The sequence below is a fragment of the Parasteatoda tepidariorum genome, chromosome 11 (genome assembly GCF_982258835.1).
Source record: "Parasteatoda tepidariorum strain Cologne lab strain chromosome 11, Ptep-v5.0, whole genome shotgun sequence".
NCBI classification, from domain to species: Eukaryota; Metazoa; Arthropoda; class Arachnida; order Araneae; family Theridiidae; genus Parasteatoda; species Parasteatoda tepidariorum.
Genome location: NC_141765.1, coordinates 7,648,638 through 7,675,333, shown reverse-complemented (window position 1 = coordinate 7,675,333; position 26,696 = coordinate 7,648,638). Strand labels below are relative to the sequence as shown.

General features: G+C 29.3%; 1 protein-coding gene across 2 annotated transcripts in view; it reads left to right on the top strand.

Moving 5' to 3' along the window:
- Nucleotides 1–26,696, top strand: part of LOC107453207 (gamma-aminobutyric acid receptor alpha-like) — a 204,747-nt gene that overhangs the window by 132,721 nt on the left and 45,330 nt on the right. For both annotated transcript variants that reach the window (XM_087155302.1, XM_071187536.2), the window contains one exon: nt 1,962–2,071. In XM_087155302.1, coding sequence (XP_087011428.1) covers nt 1,962–2,071 — 110 coding nt within the window. The remainder of the gene's footprint in view (nt 1–1,961; nt 2,072–26,696) is intronic.

Genomic DNA, 26,696 nt, shown 5'->3' with positions numbered 1-26,696 from the left:
CTTTTTAAAAAAAAAAAAATCGCAGATGAGTATATTTGAGCTATAGACGGGTGTGTGTAGAACATAACAATGTGCTATAGTAGGATTAATAATATGATTATAGTAGGATTAATTTATTGATATAAACTTAAGAAATTTACCTATAAAAGAATTAGCTAATAATTAAATTGTTTTAATATAAATTATTTTATAAATATATTGTTTTTTTTTTTTAACATTCTAATTTAGAAATATCTCACCAATAGTAAATAGATTAAAATAATTTCATAAAAATTCCTTAACGACTTTTTAATGTTGCTGAGACGAAGTAATCATTAAGATGTATGTAGGGTTTTAGATAAGAGATTCTTAAAGTTGATAGTATAAAGTAGATTAAATCAAACAACATTGCGGGAATGAGATTTAGCTTTCAATAAAAAATCTTTATTAAATTGATGAAATGTGAATTTTTACAATAATTTCAAAGCTCTACTCTTATTTCACATTAAATTAAGTGTTTAAGTGTGATTACGTTTGATATTGTACTAAATATTAAATTTAATTATAATAAAGTTGAAGAAATGTAGATTTTTTTTAAAATTCTGATATTTATGCATGGAATTTCTGATATTTATGCATGCTAGGCAAATGTTTCCTGATAACCCTGATAAAAAAAATATAAACTGCAGAGAACTATTTCAGTTTAATACTTATAAAATGACGGGTAAAAGACTAAAAGTTTAGTATGGTAATTCTGGTATGATCAAAGACGCATATATTAAAAATATCTTTTAATTTATAAAATGCAATAGTTTTTTTAAAAGTAAGCAAAAACTTAATTGAATTTTTTATAAAAAAAAAACAACTTATATTTTGGGCAAAATAACCGAACTTTCACAAAAAAGTAAAAAAAAAACTCCAACATTTGACAGAGTAAATGAAATTAGTTAAACTTTTAAAGAAAATTTTCACAGAATTTAAACAGCGAATTAAAAGTATTAAACTCGTATTTATTTTATTCAAACCATATTTTTCACACTTTTACTTTGACTCTTACGTAAAAACATTTGGAGTCCGAGTTTGAAAGAAAAAAGAAATTAATCAATCCTATAATATTTTTAATTTTAATTTTGTAGTATAATTAATAATTTTCACCTATAAGTTCACTACAATGACTTTCAAACCATGAATATTTCAATACAAAGATAAAAACGTAAGTTATTCTAGAAAGTTTCAGATTTAGACTAATATTTATCGTAAGTAATGAATACATTTTATTGTTTGTTGACAATACAACAGAATTAGAAAATATTAAGAATAATAAACAAAATAAGTAAGCAACAGAATAAGTCGATATGAAATTATAGTTAACTTCAGTTAGGTAGTGTACCAGCTAATCAAGAAATTACTTATAGTATTTACAAAAATCAACTTCAGGAAGAAAAAAACAAAAAAGAAAAGGTGATAGGCTTGTGCTCAGATTTAGAGACTATGAAGCAATTCTCATGAAATTTTAAAATTAGTAATAAAGTTTTTAAGTAGATAGCACTTTAGGCTGGAAAAACTAAAAAGCAATGCTCCCTCGTCAGACCAATCCAATTAAATAGATATTTACCAGTGTATAAGTAAATTAGTTCTCAGACTGCAGTGCGTTATTGTTAAAAATTGACATATCTCTTTTAAAAAGCTGCTTTTTCAGCTTGTACTAGATGATAGTGTCATCTCTTGACAGACTTTTTAATTAATTTTGAATTTTCTTATAGAAAAATTGGTTTTCTGAGCAGAATGCTGCAAACCATACAGTTTTATTTCCTTCCTCTTTTTTTAAGTTGATTTTTAAAATTGTTGGTAATTTTCGGTACATTTGGAACAGTTCTCAGATTGCAGCACGTTGTTATTAAAAATTTAAATATTTTTTAGAATGCTGTTTTTTTAGCTTGTAAGTTAATTGATTATTATAAAACGTATATTTATATTCTTAGGATCGGATCAAGCAGCGTGTTTGCTGAAGTGAGTTCAACACAGAATATTTCAGATCTGTTAGATAGTCTTCTTGATGGATATGATTACCATTTAAGGCCAGGAGTTGGCGGTATGTTTTGCTTATGTAATGCAATTAGATTCTACGTACTAAAAGTAAAGTCATTCAAAACTTTAAGACTAAGTCTTTTAAAAAGATCTTTACTCCCATTTTACTTAAAAGTCTGTTCAAATATTAATTTATTCAACATTTATTAAAAGGGGTTTTCATGCTAATACTAGAATTATACTTTGAATGATACCATGGTTAAGATTTTTAGAAATTTATATAGTTAATAATTAAGACAATTGGAATAGAGAAACTGGCAATGCATTTTGTTGTATACTACTTGCTATTAGGAAAACAACTAATTTTTTTAAAAGTAAATAAGTCAATTTAGAATCTATTAACAGTGATGAAAAAAAAATAAATCTGAACTAATACAGAGCGAGAAAAGTTGAACTTATTTTACTTATTTATTCGTTAATGTTTTTAGAGAAATTAAAACGTTAACATGTAAAGTTTTTCTTTGAAAGCAATTTAATCTATTTCTGAAAACTTTGTTTTATGTACCATTCGGCTTATTTTTTAATAATTATTTGATTTAATTCCCTTCATTTACACTTTAAAAAGTAATGCGAAAATTTCCAAAAGTAATCTTCGTTTTTGACGAAAGAGTTTTAGTCAAGCATTAATACAAGTAAATGTTTTGAAAAATTGAAATAATTACTATCTTTACTTTATTAAAGATACAAATTTTGGGGTCAAAAGTTTATTATAATCAGTAATCTGAAGTAGTGTACTGCAAATAGTGAAACACTGTAGTTTTTTTTTCGTAGTTTTTCGTGTAGTGAGCGACTTTTTTTTAAGGAAAGTAGTGTTAGTAGCGATTCCTGGCAACTACCTTCTACGTTAGTTTAGTATTTGAACATGGTTCTACACTGTTAAAATTTTCATTCCAAAATTATGGTAAAATAACTGGCAGCTGTCTGTCCATCCGATTAGCCGTAAAGTTTACGGTAAAGGAAATTTTTTTCCTTTATGGTTTTGAATCCATTTACAAAAAGTATGGTTATAAGACCATGAATACGAAACTATACTGTTTTTTTACCATTTACTACTAGCGTTTTCCAAAAACGTAAAAATGAATTAATTATTTAACTAGACATATGAGCTTGACTTTTCGTAAGGTAATGGGTAATGGAGAGTGCCGGACACTGAAAATTCTTCATATGTTAAAGGAAATGGAGGAAATCTTGCGGTGTCAACACTTAGGACTCCAGTTCGGCCGGTCATGAGATTGACAGATAAGCCGACTCGGTTATGATATGGACACAGTTGTAAAGAACTAAGTAGATTCATTAAGTGGTTCTAGTTGGTGCGATAAAATTCTGGCTGTTTAACCGTATTAGGTGAAAGCAGTTAATAAACAGTTTTTCTCAAACTTAACCGCTTGATTACCATTTTATTTATGGTTATTAGACTGTTTTGATTAAATATGGTAAAATAACTAATCAATAAATTGTTATTTAACCACTTTTTCTGAGACATTTCTAACAGTGTAACAAAACTAATTTTTCGAATTTGATAGGTACACATTTTCGCGGGTCTGTCAAAGGCTGCAGTTTTAAGTGTTCCCGTAACTGTAAGTTAACAAGAATTGCGTATTTAGAGTCACGTATAACTAATATTTAAGATAGCCATAATGAATTTATCATTTTGGTCAGATGTTCACATGGAAGTGTACACTCGAAAAACAGTGATATTTCAAAGGAAGGAAATATAATTTTGATGTACTTAACTTCTTAGAGGAAATAAAAGAGCATTAAACACTTAACGAAATTGCAAGTATTTGATAATTTCCTATCATCTCTTAAATTAAAATTCTGTGTTTAAAAAGTTATGAGTGATGGTTAAATGAACAAATTCCAAAAAAATGTTTTTCAATAACAAACAGGCTGATGTAAACATGAATAAATATTTCTTAATTGTTCCCTTATATTTAATGTACGTCTCTTTTGTATTTAGAACCATTTTGAGAATAATGTATAAATTAATTCCTCCAGCAGTGTAAATTATACAGGAGTAAATAAATTTTTTCCAGCAAAACTTTTTTCTATAAAGTAGCAAATTATTCACTGCAATTCCAAAGTAGTTTGTAGTCACTACATTAAAAAAAAGTAGTTGTAGTTGCTGTTAATTACATTTGTAACAAAGCAGTCGTAAATATAGTAAACTACAAAAATAATGTATTTTTCGAACCACTGACTATGAGACATAAATTAACATAATTGATTTGCAAATGCAGAATTAAACAAAAAGAGTGGAAAATAATTTAACGGTCACAAGAAATGAATTCCTGGAAACCTGTTGAGCCTGTAACCTAGAATCAAACCTGGAAATCTGCGAGTGCATATCCGGTCACACAGTGTGGACAATTTTTAAATTAGATAGAAAAGTAATGCTTAATTTTCTTGAACATTTTACAGAAAAATAAATATTTACTTTTTTTATGAACTGTAGTTTAAAACTGAATTTTGTTTATTCGACTATAGCAATAAAAACAAACAGGCGACAGACGACAGAAACTACCAGAATGTGCTAAGTTGACCCATGAATGAAAAAGCAATTTTGTCAAACATTTGAGAACAGTCATAAATCATGATTGCCTAGAACAAAGAATGATGAACAGCCAATGCTTAAAAAATTCAGTTTTGAGCTTGCGCGCTTTATTTATTATTACATCAACACATTTTTTAATATCTTAAATATATTTTTAATGTGTTTAAAATTGCGAGGATTAACAGACTTTATCGATTATTTCTAGAATAGATTTTAAGGAAATAGATGGAATAAAAAAAGAAGTTACCATTCAGCAGTAATAATACACATGCATGATAACACTTATGATGCGTAACATTTTTAATACATAACACATATTAGAATCATAAGGTATGAATTATTGGTTACAGATTAAGGAATTGAGCAAAAAAATAGATTTTTGAGGTCAAGTTTTAGAAAAATTTGCCATAGATTTGCAATAAAAATATCTATTACTGATATACAGCTCTTGCATAAGGATTTCATAGTAGGGATAAGCCGATTTAGAATTTCCTGTGCTATTTGGTTCCACTCGTTTAACAAAATTATATTTATGACGCGGAAGGCGTCAAAGTGGTATTGAAAGCTATCAACCCACGGTTATACTTTATAGCAGTGACTCCCAATTAACCATGAGCCAACAAGTGAGTCACCCATGGTGTTGAGTCTTAGACGCTTGGAACTAAAATTATTCAGTTTTAATCCAGTACTTTCTACTGAAGGTCAAACAGTGTCAAAAATCGCATTAAAGACTTTTGACTTTGATAACTCGTTTTTAGTTTTCTAACAACGCCTAAATGAATGCAATGAAGTTATTTTCTTTACAAAAATATTTCTTTCAGAATCTTTTACTAATTAATATCTTTCAGTAATAATTCCATATCTTTTACTAAATAATTACGCATTTGCACATTATATATCTACTCGTCATGAGTATATAATAGGTGTCTATTTCCCATCACATAGATTTCTCACTATTATATTTAGAAAATAGTAGTGTTCAAAGATTTTTTTTTCTTTTTCTAGCAAAATTGATTGTTTGCACTGCTGTAAAGGTTGAGAAATAGTGCTATATAGGATTAAGGTTTGGGTACATGGTTGGAAAAAATACTCACTTTACAGAAAATATTAATTAAATGGGAACTATGTCCATGTGCATTGCCATTCATTAAAATAAAATCAGCGATAACGGAATCTCTGAAATGGAAATGATTGAATCTAAAACCCATGCTCTTTAAACTAATTTTAAACACCAATAATAAAAACCAGTAATATAAGAAATCATTCAAAAAACTTATTTATTATGCATGGTACATTTCTTTTTCGAGGTAAAATATAAAATAAAACCATGCTTTTTATTAAATTGGGTGATAAACGCGAACAGTTTAACAATTACAGGGTTGCATTCAAACAAAATTTTAACAGATTATCCTGCAATTGATACAGAATGTTGAACAATAGATTCTGCTAGAAGAAATCAATTTTCATTTGTGTCTAGTCTTTTATTGTGTCATTGATTAAGCAACTGATTGCATGATCATTATTAGTAAAGAAGAGAATGATGAGAGAAACTTCTTTTTTTTATGCTTTGACGCCCCTTAATCTTCCACAAATCTCAATCACGCTTGAATCTATTGTTCACCCCTCCATGAAATAAAAATGGTTTAGGCCCACTGATACTTTCCAGATGAAACGTGCTTGATTTCTACTCCATATGAATGCTGAGAACAGCACCTTTTTTTCTGCTCTTTTTATTTCTAGGACTGGGGTAGATAATACAAGAAAGAAAAAAAAAAGGATATCCATTTTCAAAAGTTATTCATCGTGTAAGCTGAACCCCGTATCTTGAATTGTCCTCTTTTAATTAAAAACTTCAGACAACAGGTATTTTATTTTATTTGAGCGACGAAAAAGATTTAAAAAAATTACAGTGGTATAGAATGAGGAAAAAAAGAACATATTTGCAACAATGAAACATTTAAGCATATTTTTTTTTAATAAAATGTTAAAGGCATGTTAAAAATATCAAGGTAGCATGTTCATTAAAAAGGATGTAAAATCTGTATAAATAATTTTTTTTCTCACTTAATTACTCGCATATTTACAAAATGAGTTTGCAAGTAATTTTTGATTTTGTATGCTGTTACTTTTTACAGAAAGCTAAAACATACTTGAAATATCTAATCAATCAATAATATTATTTAAAGTTTCATCAAAAAATAATTAACCAGGCAAATCTTTACATCATTCCAATGATAAAATATCAAAATAAAAATGTTTTGCTTTATAAAGTGCGGCTTATCTATTGCTTACAGTACATGGGGACCAACTTAGTTTTTGCGCTCCCTTGCATTATGTTGTGTGACGTTTAGGTGCCTTTACCGTACTACTTTAAAATTATAACGTAAAACACATCTCGCTTGCCATTGAATGGTCAAATTTTACATATAATTAGATTTTTCAACTTTAAATAAAATATTTTTTCAAAACAACGTAACGTAATTTAATCAATTTTTGATTCATTTTAAAATTTAACTGTGTATATTACTAATGTATTTTCTACTCTACTTAGGTTTTTGATCGCATTTATTGTGTTTTATTGTATGATAAGTGCTTATATATGGACATTTTTCATTTAATATATTGCCAATTTGTTGTAAATATTTGAATTAAAAATACTTTCGACTGAAGCAAATTTATCTGATAGTAATAGGCGCTGTGATTGGTCAGGGGATAGAGCGTATGATGAAGTGAACCGGGTTCGAATCCCAGGGATGGCTGGTCGATACGAATTCCATCTAGCACCGATCACAGTGCTAATGTAAAATGTCCTCACTGGTAGACGGATCATGAGTTAGGCTAACCGTGGGAAGTGTTCGTGGTTTTAGTGTCTTCATTCAAGTCCTCCACGAAAGCAAATTTCTCCCAATACTTGACCCAGGATTTCTTGTCTTCTGGAATGGGTTCGAAATTACAAGCTACGTAGTTGAACATTAGTAGGCGTAAAGCCAAAAATTGGGTCGGCTGTTCAACGACGGTTACAAAATAAAATGATAGTAATACATCCTGTTCCATCGGCAAATCGAATAAAAATTTGAAAAACATTATGGTGTTTTTCAATTTGCAAATGAAACTGGCGTTATTTTAAAAAAGAAAAACAGTATATCATGGAATTTATTTTCGAATATTTCTCATAAATTTGTCACCCCTCGAAGGATGCGACAATGGACAAATATCTCTTCTTGCCCCTCCGAAAGCTACACCACTGTATAGAAACAGGAACATCATGAGGATAATGCTTAGTTGCTTAAGAATAAGGAAAATGGATAAAAATATTTTAACTCATTCGATACAATGCTTCTTATTATTATAGTAGGGACTCCACACAGAGAAAAATATTCTGGCAACAATAGTGTATTGTATGTTTAAGGTATTTCTGGTACAAAAATAACCAAAAATCTAGTAAATAAAATCAAAATATACGATATTTAAACAGTTTATTTGGTAATTTTTTTCTTTCATATGGTAACAGTTTATCTGAAGTAATTTAGTAGAAAAATACAAAACTGAAAAGCAAATTTAATCTAATAAATGAGTTTTGTGCTATGCTCTAAAGTGTTATGAAAAAATTACCAAATTTTATCACATATTATAAGATTCCATCATATTGCTAAATTTACTAAAATTATTATCAAAGTTCTTCGGTAAAAATTATTGAGCTTGGTGTTCCTATAGAGCCAGAAACATACGGTGAACTTTACCATAACTAACTCGTAGTTTTGACCATACTTTTTTCTCAGTGCAGATCATACATAATTATTTCAAGGTAGAACGAATGAAAGTAAAAAAAAATGAATTTCTAATTTTTTAGATAGGATTAAGATTGATATTTTTTCTATTTTGTGTGTATCATTTATTCTGCTTATAGGTAAAATATATAAACGTATATTATTTTTCAATCTAACAACAAAAAAGAAAATATTTTTAATGATTTGAAATATAAAGAACGTTCTTATACACTAATTTTTAATAATATCAATATCCATTTGTTTTGCTTTTTTTAATTTTTTTTTCTTGAATCATACAAAATACGGTACTTCAATACAATATGTGACTTGAAAAATTGCTTCTATTCATTTCTATATAACACATTGGTCATAAAAGGGGGGAAATATCTTTTATCCGCACACTATTAGAAATGCTAAAATGGTTAAATAACAATTTATTTAATTGTTATTTTACCATATTCGAATAAAACAGTCAAATAACCACACATAAGAGGTAATCAAACTGCGGACTATGAGAAGAACCATTTATTAATGGCTTTCACCTAAGACGGTTAACAACCAGAATTTTATCACACTAACTAAGCCCACTTAACGGAGCGACTTAGCACTTTGCAATTGTGTATAGATTATAGCCGAGAGAGTTAATCTTTCAGTCTCACAACCGACAGAAGAGGGGCTCGAGTCCCTGCTATGACACCACTTACAGATGATGATATGATATTTCCGCTACTCCCTTCAACACATGAAGTGTTTCCAATGTCCTGAACTCCAAAATGTGTGTCATGTATTCCTCAATCCCGTTACCTGACGGAAAGACTAGCACCTATGTACAGTTAAATTTATTTTTCACGGTTTTGGAACTATGCTAGTTGTAAATTGCTTAACCACAGTATAGTTTTGAATTTAGGATTTTATAACCGTACTAATTATAAACGGTATCAAAACTGTAAAGTTAAAAAATGATGGACAGACTGCTGCCGGTTATTTTGCCACAATTTAAGAATAAAAATTCTGACAGTGTAGTAATTAAAAAAAAAGAAGTTAAGTGTTGGATATTGAATCACAATTATCCAGACAAACATAATGGTGGGCGAAACACTATTGACAAAGGCATCAGAGATATATCACTAGTAAAATAAATCACTTGTAGAAAGTGACTCTTTTGCATTTGAAATAAAGTTGGGTCTGGAAATTTGTGCAAATCAACTTATAAAATAAATGAAGTGAGTCAGCTAAAAATCTTTTTTTTTTTTTTTTTTTTAAAAAAAAAGAGCTACTCTGATGAATTGAATATGTAAGATTATATAATGTCTTAATATATATTTAAGTCATTCAACATGTTTGTTTCCTAAATTAAAGATGATATGCATGCGAGAATAATTGGTGCATTTGCTGAAATATTCCAAAAACTTTTTAAAAAAATCTTTTGTGTGTACAATTTAAACAAAGCTGCTAACTTGGGATTTAACTCTTCTGTAGTTGACTCAACTCTTGCTAAATTTATTAGAGCCAAATGTCCCCCTTCTTCAAATTCTTACTGCGGACTTGACTTAATCGTTTTCTTCCCCTGTTTTCTACAAAATTGCTAATATGATTCCCCGTTTAGGTTTAAAGTCGCTTACAGGCCTATTAACGAAATTAAAGATCCTAGTAGTGGTCACTGGGGTCACTAGATGATCACTGGGGCGTTTACCACATACCATACCAATGCAACTGCAGCTGCTTTCGGCAAACCATACATGTTTTAACATTAAAATTAGCAGAAAATGCTGCTACCAAGAATTATATAATCTACGTATCCAAAATCTTTCAATCCTTGTCACACCAGCTCATTTTGATGCTCTGTAATCTTGTTTCATTCATATAAATGTCGGTTCCATTGTTAATGACATTTTTCGCTTCGCCTTCAATACACCTAGAAATGTAACTCGTATTAATATCCCTCTATTGTCAACTCTTTTTGGCTACAACAGTTTTTCGTCTTTTGTTTTTATTTTACTTTCATAATTTTCTATTTTTTCATTGGCCACGATATAATTCATATTTTTTTCAAATTTGTTTTGTTTTTATCTTTGTCGCGTTTTTCTGCCTTGATAAAGAATGTCTGTTTTAAGCCCTTGAAATATGTCGACGTTTTCCATATTAATTTTTGAAGTTAATATAGTGTTCCAAATATGCGACTTTCATCTGTATTAATTACTGAATGGTTATTGATATTATTTATTCTTTTAACTCCTATAGTAAAACTTCTCCCTCATCCTACATTTTTACACCTTCTACTGTTAACTCCTTCATTCTTTAACTGCCTACATGTAAAGTAATGTTTCTGAAAAATTAAAATTTTTGGCAATTTTATAATATTCTAATAATATTTTATAAACTATCTTCATCGTATGGATTAATTTTAATTAAAAGAGAATCTTCACGGGAAAAAAATATGCAGTTTCTATTAACGATCACGAAAAAAGAATATTCTCTTCTAATCATACCCTTTACTTAGAAGCAATTAACTCTTTCATCCTTATAATAAACTTGTTGATTCACATTTATCTAGAATTGATGCATATGTGTTTGAAAGTCACAAACAAAATAGTAAAACTTAGATTTATTAGAGTTCGATTTCTCAGAGTGAGCAGAAAGTGATTACTTTAACTTAAGTTTGAATCAAAATATAGTTTTAGAGAGTTTAAGTATATTTACACACCTATGGTACTTAAGTTTCTATAAAACGTTTATTTAAGCTTTGCTGATAGCACTGAAATACGACAGAAGAGCGTGTTTAATTTGTTGCAACATTTAACGAAAATAAACATATTTTATGAGTAGGTAACTAATTACCTCCTTTAACTTTGTCTCCAATTTTATCAAACTCTTTCATGTCTCGACATGAATTGCTTCATTAAAATTTAATTTAAAAATAAATTGTAATCTATCTTAAATAAGAAAACATACCCACAATGTGGGGTTGACGATTTATATATTTTTTTAGAAATTATCAAGATATTGGTTTGAAAATTTCAGTATATAAGTTTATATTAGTAAGAACAACACATTTAGAAAGTTTCAAAAGATATTTTAAAATTTAAAGAAACTTAAAGAATATAAAAATCGGAATTAAATTGTTTTTATCCTTCCTCGCGTCTGAAATATTGTTAAAATGACAAAATTCTTTCAAAATATTATATATTAGAAACTATAAAAAAATTACTGGGAGTACTTTTTCTATTTTTTACAATAGAAATAAATAACAGTAAAAGAGTAGTCAAGAACCCGCTTTTTTTGAAAAATATATCATCAGATTGTAATAAAAGATTATATGTAAATATAATACTAAATACTTAATTTAAAAGGAAAAAACTTTTCCAACAAAATGTTAAAAACATTCATAAGTATATAGTATCAAACGTTCAGCTCAATAGAATAAAAATTCATTTCGCTGGAACAGTTTGAATTTAACGAATTTGCCAAAAAGGACATTTCGAGAAAAATGGCTTTTTCTAGTTATTTGTCGCAAATTCTACTTATGAACAAGCATTTCCTTTTTAAGCATAAAATAAAAAAAACTTAAAATTAAAAAAAATAAACACAATTTTCAAAAACAAGTAAAAAATAAATAAAGTAAATAAAGGAGCTTGGTCAAAACAAAACAATTGCTCCTAATCAAAAAGTTTCTGTTTTAAAATATTTAGCTAAATGCATATAAAAAATATCAAAGATATAAAAAGTCGAATATCAATTTGTTGTCGAATTTTCGTTCGTTTGAACGTTTTTGTAGCGAATAAAAATATAAATGTCTAAGAACAAAAAAATATAAATGTCATAAGAACAAAAAAATATAAATAATCAAAGAAAAAAAATATTGAAGCTAAAAAGTTAAACAAAACATTAGCGTTAAGTTCTGTTATAATATTTGGTCACTTTAAATATAAGTCAATTTAAAAACCTTGAAAAAATATCGTAAATCTGTTGCATTTTTGTTTTGCGACAAAGCTAAGTAACTTTTTATCGTTTTTATTCCTATAATTCAGGACATGATAAAGGATGAAAATTATCTGTACTGAAAAGGAAATAGTATTTTATTTAATAGAATTGGATAGACAAAATCGTGCGTAAGTCTTACATTCTAGTTGTTTTGAGACTAAATCTGCGAAATTTTAAGAACTACACTAATAAAAGTAAGTATGATCACAACTGCCAGAGTATGGTAAAATTTACCGTGTTTCTGGCTCTATACCAAAAAGACCTGAGCTACACCAATAAGTTTTTGACCTAATGCGCTTTGATAATGATTTTGATGAAATTAACAATCATATCGGGTTGAGTAAAAAGTTTTCCGCCAAAAAAAAAAAAATCCTGAAAAATGACAAACACATACAAAATCAGCAAAGCTAATGAGAATAGTTATCTCCATTCAAATCAACAATAGTCTGCCAACGTTTAGGCAACTTTTCATTCCCTTGTGCGAAGAACTGGGGGGTGCGCGAGTAGAGAAAGCAATCGACCTCATTTATGACCTCGTCATTTGAACGGAAGATTGTGCCATCAAGATGCAGCTGCAGATTTGAAAATAGATAGTAATCCGAAGGCGCCATGTCTGTGCTGTATGGTGGATGTTGCATCAAATCCCACTCTAACGTGTGGAGCGTCATGCCGGTCATTGCACTAACATGTGGCCAAGCGTTATCTTGATGAAAGAGAATCACCTTCCTTCTGAGCTAGTTTTCTCGTTTTTCGCGAATCGCATCGCTAACTTTGATTAGCATATTGCTGTATATTGTACTGTTGATAGCCTACCCGCTTTTAAGGTACTCCTTGTAGATAATTCCACGACAATCCCACCAGATACGGAGAAGGACCTTCTTGTTAGTTAGCGTTCGTCTTGCAACCGAACTTGCTGATTCCCCGGATGCTGACCACCCTCCTCTACGGCTAGTATTGTTGTAGTATACCCATTTTTCATCACAGGTCACAATTCTGTCCAGAACGTCCTCTTTTCTTTGATCTCTGAGCAGAACCAAACAGGCCGCTTTTCTCTTGCTCTTGTCTTCAGCAGTCAATTCGCGAGTCACTCAACGGTTAAACTTAACTGTTAGATTTATGCGTTTGAGAGTATTTGCTATTGTTTTTTGGCAAATGTCAAGCTCTAACGCAATAGTTCGTGTTGAAAAATTTCTGTCTTGAACAATAATTTGCTTTAACTGGTCACAATCAACCTCAATAGGGCGGCCAGAACTTGGTTCATCTTCAATGTTGAAATTCCCAGTATTAAACTTTCGAAGCAAAACTTTTACTGTATCCTCATAAGAAACAGTATTGAAACCTAAACTTTCACACATTTTCTTGTGGCATTCAGTTACACTTAGTTTATTTCGGAACTCATAGTACATAATGGGTCTGATCTGTTAACGTGATAGCTCCATTTTAAAAACTTTTTTGGTGCACAAGATGATAAAGTTTTGACAAACAAATTACACAGTTGTGTAGTTCTAACTTTCTGCTTTAAAATACAAAAGCCCGTTTCAAAAAAAGTTAACCACCACGGCAATGGCTGCTGCTGGCACGGAGGTATTTCCTTTTGGCGGAAAACTTTTTACTCAACCTGATATTTTGCTTTATAATATATGCTAAAATTTTGTAAATGTGGTAATTTTATTAAGATACCTTAGAGCATGTTATTAAAATCCTTTACACGATTAATTTGCTTTTCACTTTTTTTGCTAAATGCATGGTATTAAAAAATATGGTTCTGAAAACCATAATTTCTGGTCTAAACGTTACCATATGAACGGAAGATTTTAAAAAAATGACTTAAATACCGTTTATTTTTAGGATATATTAACTAGAATTGTGGTTTTCTTTTTCAGAAATGTTCTTACCTTGAAGTACGGTGATTTTACGAGAATATTTCTCCGTGTGTAATACATCAAAACCTTTTAGCTTGGTTTTAACATTTTATATCACACCTTATCCAACTATACATATATTTAGTTGAAATGCTCTTTTTTTAAAAAAAAAATGCTTTTTAACTTAAACTACCTTTTAAAAATAAGCAGTAATACTCTATATGTTTGCAGTAGTAGTGGTATTATAGAAACAGTATTATGTATAAAATTAAGCGGAAAATATTTTTATATTTCTTTTTGTTTCAATTATAAGTTAATATAATAATTGTTTTTGTTTTAATTATAAGTTAATATAATATGTAAGCAAAAATTTGACTAAATGCATATTTTTGACAGAAGCTTTATAGTAAGGAATTATAAATTTTTTAATAAGGAAGAGGGAACTTGGAGAAATCTTAGAAATAGCGTCAAGTCTTATAAACGACGAATTACAAGAAAAGTTTTCTCTCGTAAATATTAAATTCTTCGTCCTTTATAAAATCAATAAAGGTTTCAAAATTGTTCACTTTCATTTGCTTTTTACTTCTGCTCGAAATTTAAAACATTATTATTGATGCAAAATGCAGTAAGACATGGAAGTAGAAAAGTATTGGAATCGTGAGAAACTCGTTAAATTGCGTTTCAGAATAGTAACAGAATGACGCTTTGCAATATATAGATCAAGCTGAATAGATAAAATATGATAATTCTTGTGGATTGCGTTTTTTTTCTCTTCGGAAAAATCCTTTATTTTTATCTTTCAGGAAATTTCTCTTTCTTTCAATAAAACTACCCTATTATTTTTGCACTGTACATTCATCTAACAGCATTAAAACATAACTAACTGCGCTTTGCATTTTTATAGCACACTTGTTATCTGTAAGCATGGAAATAGTTAACTATTAGTTTAAAACTTAAAAGCTTTATTCAGAAAGAATGTAAATGAAGAAAAAACATCATGCATTTTTATCCTTTTGTGTTTTAATTTTACAAGATAAGTTTGAAATTAAGCTTATTCAAATACACGCTATAACAAAGAAATCGACGCACAAAGAAGGAGTTGTCCGATTAAAACGAAAATTGGTGGATAGGAAGACAATGTACAGAATAGTAAATGATTAAAATTTCTGAACAATTGAATAATTTGTTGCAGAGTTACAGTAACAAGCTCAATAAGGTGTTGACCCGCCTCTAGCCTGGATACAAGCTGCCACACGGCGTGGCATAGACCGATAAAGCTCCCGGATGGTCTCTTGTGGTATTTCCTGCCAAATTCGATCCAATTGTCGAACGAGGTCATCAACATTCCGTGCCAGATGCAATCGCCTTCCCATCATATCCCAGACATGCTCGATGGGAGAGAGATCTGGTGATCTGGCAGGCCAAGGAAGAGTTTGGCAAGCTTGCAGACAGTTTATAGCAACAGGTGCCGTATGTGGTCTGGCATTTTCCTGCTGAAAAACCAGCCCAGGGCGTTGCAAAAGGAACGGTAGCAAAACAGGTCTTAGGATGTCGTCGACGTACCGCTGTGCAGTAAGTGTACCTCTAATGACGACCAAAGGGGTCCGGCTGTCAAAGGAAATGGCACCCCAGTCCATAATGCCTTGTTGAGGGCCGGTGTGGCGTGCAATAGTGAAGGCAGGATCCCCCCTCCTGCCCTGTGCGTCTCCAAACACGTCTTCGATGATCGTCAGGACGCAGTTGGAAGCGGGATTCGTCGTTAAAGACTATACGTCCCCAGTCGGCATCATTCCAGCCTGATCGAGCGTCGATTTTGCGCGTCTTAGTGCGTTCTTGGTGCGTCGAATTTTTTGTTATAGAGTGTATATTCAGGTCGTTCTGTTTTTTAATTTTGCCCGTTGTAAAAATCAAACTATAACTCTTCAACATAGCGGGCTAAAAAGTTAAGCATAGATTATACAGTTTAAGAATCACAATTAAAATTAGTTTTAAACCTCATAAAATTTTAGACGAACAATTTTTTTTCAAAAAATTAGAGGCTATTTTTTTTCTAAGTATAAATTTTTGCATAATTTACTTTTTCTTTAAATCTTAAATGTTTATTAAAATTTGATATTTATTTTGTCAAATAAGCAATAATCCAGGAACATAGAAATATTTATCTTTTTTTTAAAAAAAAAATAATAAAACCAGAAAAGAATGTACCTAGATGGTGATAAATTATGTTTGGAGAAAAATCCATTTGAATATTAAAAAATAAATATATATATATATATATATATATATATATATATATATATATATATATATATATATATATATATATATGTTACTTAAAGCAACCCCAGACAAAATTCTTAAAGTGATCATCAAGATATTTTGATGGTTTATATTGGTTTCGTGAAGGCCCAATACCATTTGATGGTAGCCATCATACAACAATTCACATAATGTGATAATAGATCTTGATGGGCCAACAAACTTCCATCATTTCATGTTGGATGATGATATTTTACTACATGAGGATCAACCAACATAAGAAATTCTTTGACCAAAAAATTATATCATCTGGAAAATGTTGCTTTTGTACTACGATCGTTGACCAACAAATTTATGTTTGAAATTCTTGGGCCAACAACTTCCATCATTTAATGACGGAAAATTATGATTTAGTATTATGATGGTCAGCCCTCAAAGTTTGTTTGGTGTTGGGTTACCAACAAATAATATATATTATTAATAATGTATCTTCATCCATTATTTTATGATAGAATAAGTTATAATAAAACATATAAGATAAATCATTTCATACTGAATTATGTATTCTTCATCTCATGCTGACAATTGCCTAATATTTGCCTAATATTTTTAAACATAATGTAAAGTTTACATAACAACTTTATTTCACAAATATCAATTTGTTTTGTGGTGAATACCAATTTTCGTTTAAATAAATTGAAAATTCCTTTAACGGATACTACCATTTAATGTGCATTCTCTCCATGAAGTAAAAAAGTGTGGACCAAAGGTGTTTGGGTATGCGGCGGTAATGAAAAACGCTTTCTTCACTTGCTTCAGTGATATGCAAAGCAGCATCGCTTGATAAAGCACCTGGTAAAGGTAAGATCCGCTGTTGGAAGTGAAAGACGCCAGCCCTCCGAAGAGAGTGTGATTAATTCAACATAAAGCTAGGTCAATTTAAATTTCAAGGTGTTGGGTATTCTTAATGGTTCCAATCAAAGCATGATGGTTTGTAATGGAAAATTATAATAGTAATTAGTAAATTATGTTGGATCATAATAGATTTTTTGGTATCCCATTATAAAAATCCAACAGACTATCATGGGTACGCTATGCTGGTCCAACATGAAAAGGTGCTTAACTTGGGGTGTTGGGCAGATTTGATGGTCCCATGCATGATGGTTTTGGATGGAAATTCAAGATGGTACCCATCACATTTATGTTGGTCCATCAATAGAAAGCCATCATGACTTTCTTTGTCTAAGGATATTGTCGCACAAAACTTGCTTTTAAATTATTAAATATAAGAAAACTGATTTATCAAACAATTTCCCTAATTAGAAAAGTTCCAATTACGATATGATGTTGTGATGATAATTTCTATATATAATATGCCGATGCGATAATAATGTGCTTTGATGTAATATGATGATGTGATTTACTGTCTCCTCAAATACATAACATCTACCTCATTTCCTTTATTTCCCAAATAAGTCAGAAAAATTAACTATTTAAACACGATCCAAACTTCAAAAGTTTTTAACACGAATAAGCATTGAAATAATGTAAATGAGGGCCATTATGCTTACAAAGAAGAAAATGTAAGTATTAGAAGTATAATGCAGCGTTTCTCACCCTTTCAGTATTCGCGGCCCAGTTTTCAATCATAATTTTCATCGTGCCCCCCGCGCTTGCAATATAATGCATATTGAGTATTTTGGATTCTGTTTTTAAATTATTTTTTACTAACTGCCAAAACAAAAGTAAAAGCGAGTCAACATTGGGAAGAAATCACATCTTGCATTTTGCGAAGGGGACAATAAACAGATGAAGCCAATGAAAGAGAGGAAAATTTAAATATTATATTTGAAATGAAAGTCAAACAGGGAGGTAACGTTAAAATAATATGACAGTAGAGAAATTCGTTAATGAAAGTTAACCCAGACGGGGTGAGCTAAATTTAGAAACAGAGAATAGATTTTTTGAATAATAAAAGAAATAAAACAGAAGCATGATTGAACAATAAAAAAAAAGTAATGTTCGTGGAAAGTAATCCACATCACCGATGGAGTCTCGAACATACGCAGAGCAAATGTTTTCTCATAGGAAGAAGGAAAATGTTCAATAACGCAAGTTTAAATTCCAGCCAGTCTCATTCGAGTTGATCCTTCTATCGCTGTCCAATCTATCGTGAATGCCTACGTTACATATATTTTCTAGTTAATTGCAATTCATCGTATTGAGTATTCACGGCGGCAGATTTACGGAGATTCATGGATAAATTCATAAGCGGAAGTAAGCGAGCATTAGATGATAGTCAAGCATCAACAAGTACACAGATGAGCGGGATTCCAAAAATAAAATCAAGAAAATATTCCCAAGAATACTTGAATTTTGCGCTTACCGGTATTGAACTAAATAAAGAAGAAAGGCCTCTGCGTATCATTCGCTCAAAAATATTGGCCGCAGACAGCATGAAATCTAATAAACTTAAACGACGTTTGGAAAAGCTTCATAGTGAGTACGTCAACAAACCGAGAGAATTCTTCGAATTAAAATTAAAATCATATAAAAAGCAAAAATCATTTTTTGCAGAAACTTTGTCGGTGAATAATTTTTTTTTTATTGCATCTTACAAAGTTTCATATAAAATAGCCAGGAGTAAAAAACCTCACACTATTGGTGAAGAACTTATTTTGCCAGCAGCAATTGAGACAGTAGAAACCATGCTAGATGATAATTTTTCAAAACAATTGCAGTCCATACTTCTTTCAAATGAAACTATTGCTCGTCGAATTGGTTATATAGCTGAAAATGTACAGTGTCAGCTTTTCTCTAAGTTAAGTGACAAATTATTTTCATTACAGCTCCGAAGCAACCGATAGTAATAAAGATGCTAATTTAATTGCCTATGTTCGATTCCGTGATAATATGTCAGTAGTTGAATAACTACTTTTCTGCAAACCAATAGAACTCAAAACAACAGCACTCTCATTATTTGCTATTTTAAATTATTTTATATACGAGGCAAACATAGAATGAAAAAATTGCGTTGGAATATGCACCGATGGTGTTCGTTCAATGTCAGGAAGATTCCAAAGTATACAAGCACTTGTAAAACAAAAATCACCTCAACGCGCCTGGACGCATTGCATGAACCACAGAGAATCTTTGGCTTCGAAAGAAATGAGTCCAGGTCTGAATATTGCGTTTACTACGGTTGCAACCGTAGTAAATTATATAAAAATGAGACCCCTGAAATCGAGAATCTTTTCCGCACTCAGTAAAGACATGGATGGGTTCAGTATATTCAGCGTTACTGTTTTATTGCGAGGCAAGATGGTTGTCACGTGGGAAATTTTTGCAACGCGTTTGTGAATTAAGGAAAGAAATCGCTATTTTCCTATAAGAAGAAAGCATATCGGAAGGAATTTTCACGATGATTTATTTGTGATGAAATTGAGCTACTTGGCAGACACATTCAAGAAATTAAATAACTTGAATCTTCTACTCCAAGGAGTAAATACACATATGTTGGTTACGAGTGATAAAGTTAATGCTTTTTGTGGAAAATTGGAGTTGTGGAGCGAAAATTTGAAGCAAAAAAGCCTAATAATGCTTTCAAATGTGGATAATTGTACTAAAACTTACGAGGCTAAAGAAGAACATCTAAAATTTGTTTTTGTAACCTTTGAAAATCATTTAGCCATGCTGGCAAATAATTAAAAAAGGTATTTTCTTGCTGACGACAAACTGATAGCAAGTTACGAGTGGGTTAGGGATCCATTTCATAAGACTCCATAGGGACTCTCAATTAATGAGGATGAAAAATTCATAGACTTGTGGCGAAACCAAAGACAATTTGTTTTTTTGATGGATTCTGGTATTTTCTTAAATTGGGTATTTTTATACTAGTTATGGGTTAGGTTAGGCTAGTTAACTCCAATATGGTTAGTTAACTCTTACTAGCTAGTTATGGTTAGCGAACTCTTTTGAAATAATTAACTCAGTAATTCTTGTTTTAATTTAATTAGTTAACTCAAAAGAATCGCTAGTGACGTCCCACAAGAATTATCAATGTAAATGATATGTAAAAAAAATTTGCCAGTCCAAGTGTCTTTTCTAAAAATGATTTGAGTAAGTGAAAAAGTGATTTCAATATATGGACTACCTTATGGGCAAAAGCTACAATTGTGAAATTGCACTATAGAATAAATGAAATTTTATTCTACAATTAAAAGTGTATGTGATATGTATTAGAGATAAGTGTAAGATTTTTCACAAAAAAAAACTTAAGCCACACACTCTTAATCAGAAAATTAGAAAAAATCCTCAAATCTTAGCCATGGCCACCTTTAGCTCACCCACGCTAAGTTTTGATTTCATTCAAGTTTTTTTACCTTAATAAGTTATTAAATAAGTCGAAATGTATTTTGTTTTCCATGCGTATATGTGCTTTTCTTTCAGTCAGTTAATCAATTTTCTTAAATAATATTTTCCTTTCGATATTTTCGCTGCACTCCTCTAGTGGGCTCGCGCCCCACAGGTTGAGAATCACTGGTATAATGTATTATCCATAAGTAAATACAATTCAATATCTTGATTTATTGTCATGCTATAGGGGAGAGTCGGGTAGTCCCGCCCAGCGGGAACCCCCTCCCACTGTCAATTTCATATGTATAGAATATTTTTTCAAGTCAATGGGCCATCGGACATTAATTGTTATATTAAAAAAATATTGTTTTCAAATTTTCAAGTATTAATGCAGCTGGTAACATGGTAAACAATAGTTTTGAAAATATATTGAATACAGTAGTCATGAAATTAAGAAAAATTGGTTGAATGTTTCGATTAAACTTCATTTTAATACTAAAAAAATAATTTTTTCTATACATACAGCATTAAAGTATGTAGTCTTAAGTTTAATTTGCGCAAAGAAAGAAGTTTGTATGTAAAAATTTGTTCGAGTAATTACAAATTTACAAAAAAATTGGATTTCGGGTAGCCCCGCTCACATGAATGTCGGGTACCACCGCCCAATTTTATTTCGTCGATAAATGTACGGTTGCAAAGATTATTATTTTATTGCTTCAAATTTGAATGCTATATGCATTTTTAACAACAAATATATGTTTTAATATTTTATGAAAGATAAATTTATATATTTAAGAATGAAAAATTAAATATTTTTAAAATGTAATTGATATATCCAAATTAAATTTAATATCAAGAAATCATAAATATTATGATAAGCTATTTGCTTACTTACTTATTTTCACTTATTTGTGAACAAATCAATCTACAGAAGCAATCAAAATACAAAGTGAATTTGTAATTTTATAAGAAGTATTTAATATTAAGTTTATGAGACGGGATCAACCAAATAAGTTTATATTGAAAAACAACTATTGTTATTAATTATTGTTACTTAAATGAAATTATTTTCGTTAAATATTTAATATAAATATATATTAATATTATAATATATTAATATACATTAATAATGATAAAAAGTATGACATTTGTTGTTATTAAATGATAGAATTCACTAAAAGTATATAAATATGTAATAAATAAGATAAATAAGATAATTTTGCGATAAAAATGATAAATGAGGTTTATCTATTGTCAATACATTGGTCATTCTCATTTACATCAGAAAAATTAGCCAAAAAACACATTTTTTGTAACTGGGTGGGGCTACCCGACACATTTTGAAAAGAGCTGAAAAACATGTTTTTTTAAATTTCTATTTTGTTAAGTTTAACTATTCTTTTGTTGGTTTATTCTTCCTGCGTTATTTAATTAGATGATAAAACAATAAAAACATGCAAAAATGTTGATTATTACTCAGTATTATACAGAAATATAAGCAATACTCCTTACCCGACTCTCCCCTACAACCAATGTTCAATTGCAGCTGGCTTATCAAAGTTAAAAAGTTCCACCAAATCTCTGAAGTTTTGGATAAAAAGTTTGCAAACTACATTAATTTCATTAGTACCATATGTAAGCAAAAGTGTGGCACTATTTAATCGCCTAAAACTGAAATTGGAATCATTAATTTATTCATTACCTCGATCCATATCTGTGGACCTTTGCATCTTACTGAAAACCCTCAATAAGAAAGTTTATAGGTCTACTCTCACTGAAACATTCGTAGACGCTTATTGATTCTGGGGATTCCAATAAATGCAAAACATGTTAGCTATTTGGGCAGAATTCCACGCAAAAAGAAGTGAATTTCGAGAAATGACACCAAATCCACGAGCTTGAAAACGTAAGTAATTTTAAATATTATGTAATTTAGTAGTTCTGAAAATAATTATTTTTTCTTTTAACTTAATAGGTTTTTGATCTGTAGGAAGCTATTAAATTGGTATTTACTTAATATTTGAAAATAATACAGTCAAGAACATGTAGGTACACGTGTACTTTCGTATGTGTGGCAAAACTTGTGATAAAGTAGTAGAAAAATCTTATTGCATTATGAGTAATTAATTTCATATTTATTTAGTGATATTTTTATGTGTATTTTGATTAATTGTTTTAAGTTATGATACATATATATATTTAATAACTTCAGCTTTTTGTGTTTTTCGTTTTTTTTGTGTGTGTTTTTTGAAATTTTACCCCCAAATATTTCTTTTAAAATTTAAGTTAGATAATTTTCAATAATTATTTATTTTGCTTGGTTTGTTTGATTAAAATATTTTTGAAACTGTGATTTAATGTCGCATCGGATTGTACAGTGCCCAAAATACCAAAAACGGTTCTTTCAGAGTATCTATTGATTGGATCTCCATGCTCTTGGACTCAATCTTAATAGTTCAAGGGTAAACTTAAGCCGTACTTTAAAAATTCGATTTCTCAGGAACTACTCGACTGATTACGCTCAAATTTTGTATTTTCCCATTTAAATTTACATTTTTTAAAATTATGTAACGATTTGTATACCTTGCAATTAAAACTGTTTTCGACTATTATGAAGTTAAATGATAATTGTAAATAATAAATATTTACTAAAAGTTAATTTTTGCGTGAATTTTTTTTTTAGATAAACGAGTTTTATTACTGTGTGAATCTTTCTTAAAATTCTCTTAAAAATAGAGTGAGATATGGCGAAATACACAAAAAGTAAAATTACTATTAAAAGGTCCAAACTTTGGATCGCTTTCCTGACCAAAATATGGGGACCATAATTCCAAGATTGCGTCTCCTATATTTTGGTATCCCCTATATTTTGTTCATCTCATCATAACTTATGGCCAGTAGAACAGAAATTTGCAATATTTTTTATACTTTAGTATAGAAGAGGTAAAAAGGTGGCTAGCTTTGACTAGCTTTGACTTTTGTAAATTTTGAAATCAGTTTCCAAAGCAACACATTATAAAACATCTTCACGAAGATATTCTTCATTTCTTATCCCTTAAGTTCAGCACTTTTGCGAATATTTATCTTTAAATTTCCTTGAAACTACATCAACATGGCTCAGAGCTTCTAACTCAAAACATGCAGCCTTTAAAGTCTTAGAAATTTTTATCGTATATAGTCATTTGCTTGAAATTATTGAAACCGCAACTTAGATATCAATAATATCAGGCCAGTAATGAAGAGTTTAAATAAAATAAAACCAATTTTTTTCGGGCAATTAACGAAATTTTTCATTAATAGTTTACATGTCCAGCATGGCATGTATAGATAAAAATATAACAATTAAAACTTCTTTTGTGTGACAGAAACTTATTTTTTTTTAAAAAAATGCTACGAAAACCAAGAATATAAAAACCACTCTCAAATAGGTATTTTATTACATGTTTAGAGTTACTATGTAAAATGTTATTTCTTTAAAATCATTCTGCATGTATTTATCAAGCATTGCATGTTAAATATTTATTTAATTAAAATTTCATTGATATTTCCTTTTGGAAACCATTAACCGCAGTTATTAATTTTATTTAATAAATTGAATATTTTTTCTTTCAAATAAAACTATAATAAATTATACATTTATCAGAAAATCATTCATTACTGATATCCTGCTCAATCATATCATTTTAGAGGTGCAAAAAATTCTCCATTTAGGGTGGAGTCGTTTTGAGGAGTCCTTCTAAATCCATCAAAGCACCTGTTTGACATTTCATGAATTGAATGAGAGTATTTATATATTTCAAATCATGAATATATTTAATTTTTTAAAAATTCTCGTTTGGTTAATAGTTAAATTAAAAATTTTCAAATCTCTTACTAGTTGATTCCCATGTAGTATGACTTAAGGTACAAATTACTAATTTACACTATTAAGACACTCAAATTTTATGCTCCCTACCGTAAATTAAAGGAATTTTAATTATTTGAAGAAGACTGAAGACAAAGTTGATTGTATTTGTGCTTGAAATAACGTTGCTAGAAGTCATCGTTCTATGCTACCTTTTGTTAAAGTAAATAACGATTTGGGTAAAAGTTTTATAGTATGAATATTTTTTTCAAACATTTTCACCTTTCCAAATACATTTGAATCGAAATATTCAGGCTACTAAGTTAAATATTTCCTTCGAAATAGAATTCTTACCAACAAAAAAAAGTTGACTGTAGTTTTTGTTAAGGAAAAAGTTGTACTTTTTTAGGGAAACCTGTAGAGATTTCTTTTGAAAACCAACAATTGAATCACTCGTTGAAAAATCGACATACTTTTAACATTCTTTATACAAAATATTTTTAGATTTTAGAATGTCTTTATCTATGCAATTTAAAGTATTTGAAGTATGTGGATATTAATGTAAATGATAAAGCTAAATTTTCACAATATTGATTTTGAAAATGAAGTAACATTATTTTTTTATCGCATGACTTATTATACGAAACTTCAATGAACTATTAGTGTTTTGAAAATCGTTTACTAAACACATAAGAGCATTTTTCACTGCTCTAAAAAGTGATAAAGATTAGTCTGTTGCCAGTGCAAACCAATGTTGATCAGATTACTACAAAATATTAAGTTTCACTCGTGTAAAATTTTTTTCTTATAAGTCGTTTTATTTCCTCCCCCTTTTTTAAGCATTGATTCGTATTTTATGCCTTCTTGCATAGTTTTTTATGACTTCCTTTCATTTTGTGTTGATTTTTTTTATTTAGTTTAAAAGTTTAAAGATTTTATTTAATTAATTAATTCTTAGGTTTTGTAAAAAGTTGGACAAATAATTCTGAAAAGGAAATAAACTAGGCATTCAATACCGCTAAGAACATTCAATACATGTAGGAATTCATCAATTATGTGTAAGCTTTTACTGTTAGCCGGGAATTATAACGTGCATTATATTAATTCAAAATATCTTATAATAATTCGAAATATATTATATTAATTCTAAATATATTATATTAATTCGAAATATATTATACTAATTCATAATATGTAATATTAATTCAGAATATATTATATTAATTCAAAATATATTATATTAATTCCAAATATATTATATTAATTCTAAATATAATATATTCAATCAAAATATATTACATTAATTCAAAATATATTATATTAATTCAAAACCATTTTCTTTCAATCAAATGTTTCAAACTTTCCAAGAAACATACTTTGTAACTAAAACATAGTTATTATTTTCTCTTTTTTTTTCATTTCCGAAAAACTTACTTGATTTATTTAAAATTTCGCTAGGAGTAAAAAGAAAACTAATCTTTATAAAACTAAAAATAGCATTAATAAAGCTAAAAATAACATTAATAAAATTAAAAATAACATAAATAAAACAAAGAGTTTAGTGAAACAGTTATAATAAGTGTCAATTTAGAATGTGTGAAAAGTTTGATCTAACATTGTTCCTGACAACTGTTCAAACGAAAGATGCCTTATTTTAAGAATTAAGAAATGAATTAATGTTTTTCGCTTAGATTTGACCAAAATAAATTAGCAATTCAGAAATTTAAGCGTTCTTAAACCGGTGCTGAGCATGTTTTACGATTAAATTCATAAAAAGTAAATTGAAATTAAATATATATAAAATTTTCTGAAAATATGCAGCTGAGATCTGAGTTTCTTTATAATTCACTTATAGTTACAACATAAATTATCGAAATGGCAACTCCCAATATCCAATAAGACTGTAAATCAAATTTCACACAGCATTTTTTTAATTAATTTTTTTATGCTAATTGAAATATTATACACTCTAAGAAAAATAATACTTTGACTAATATTGAACTGTA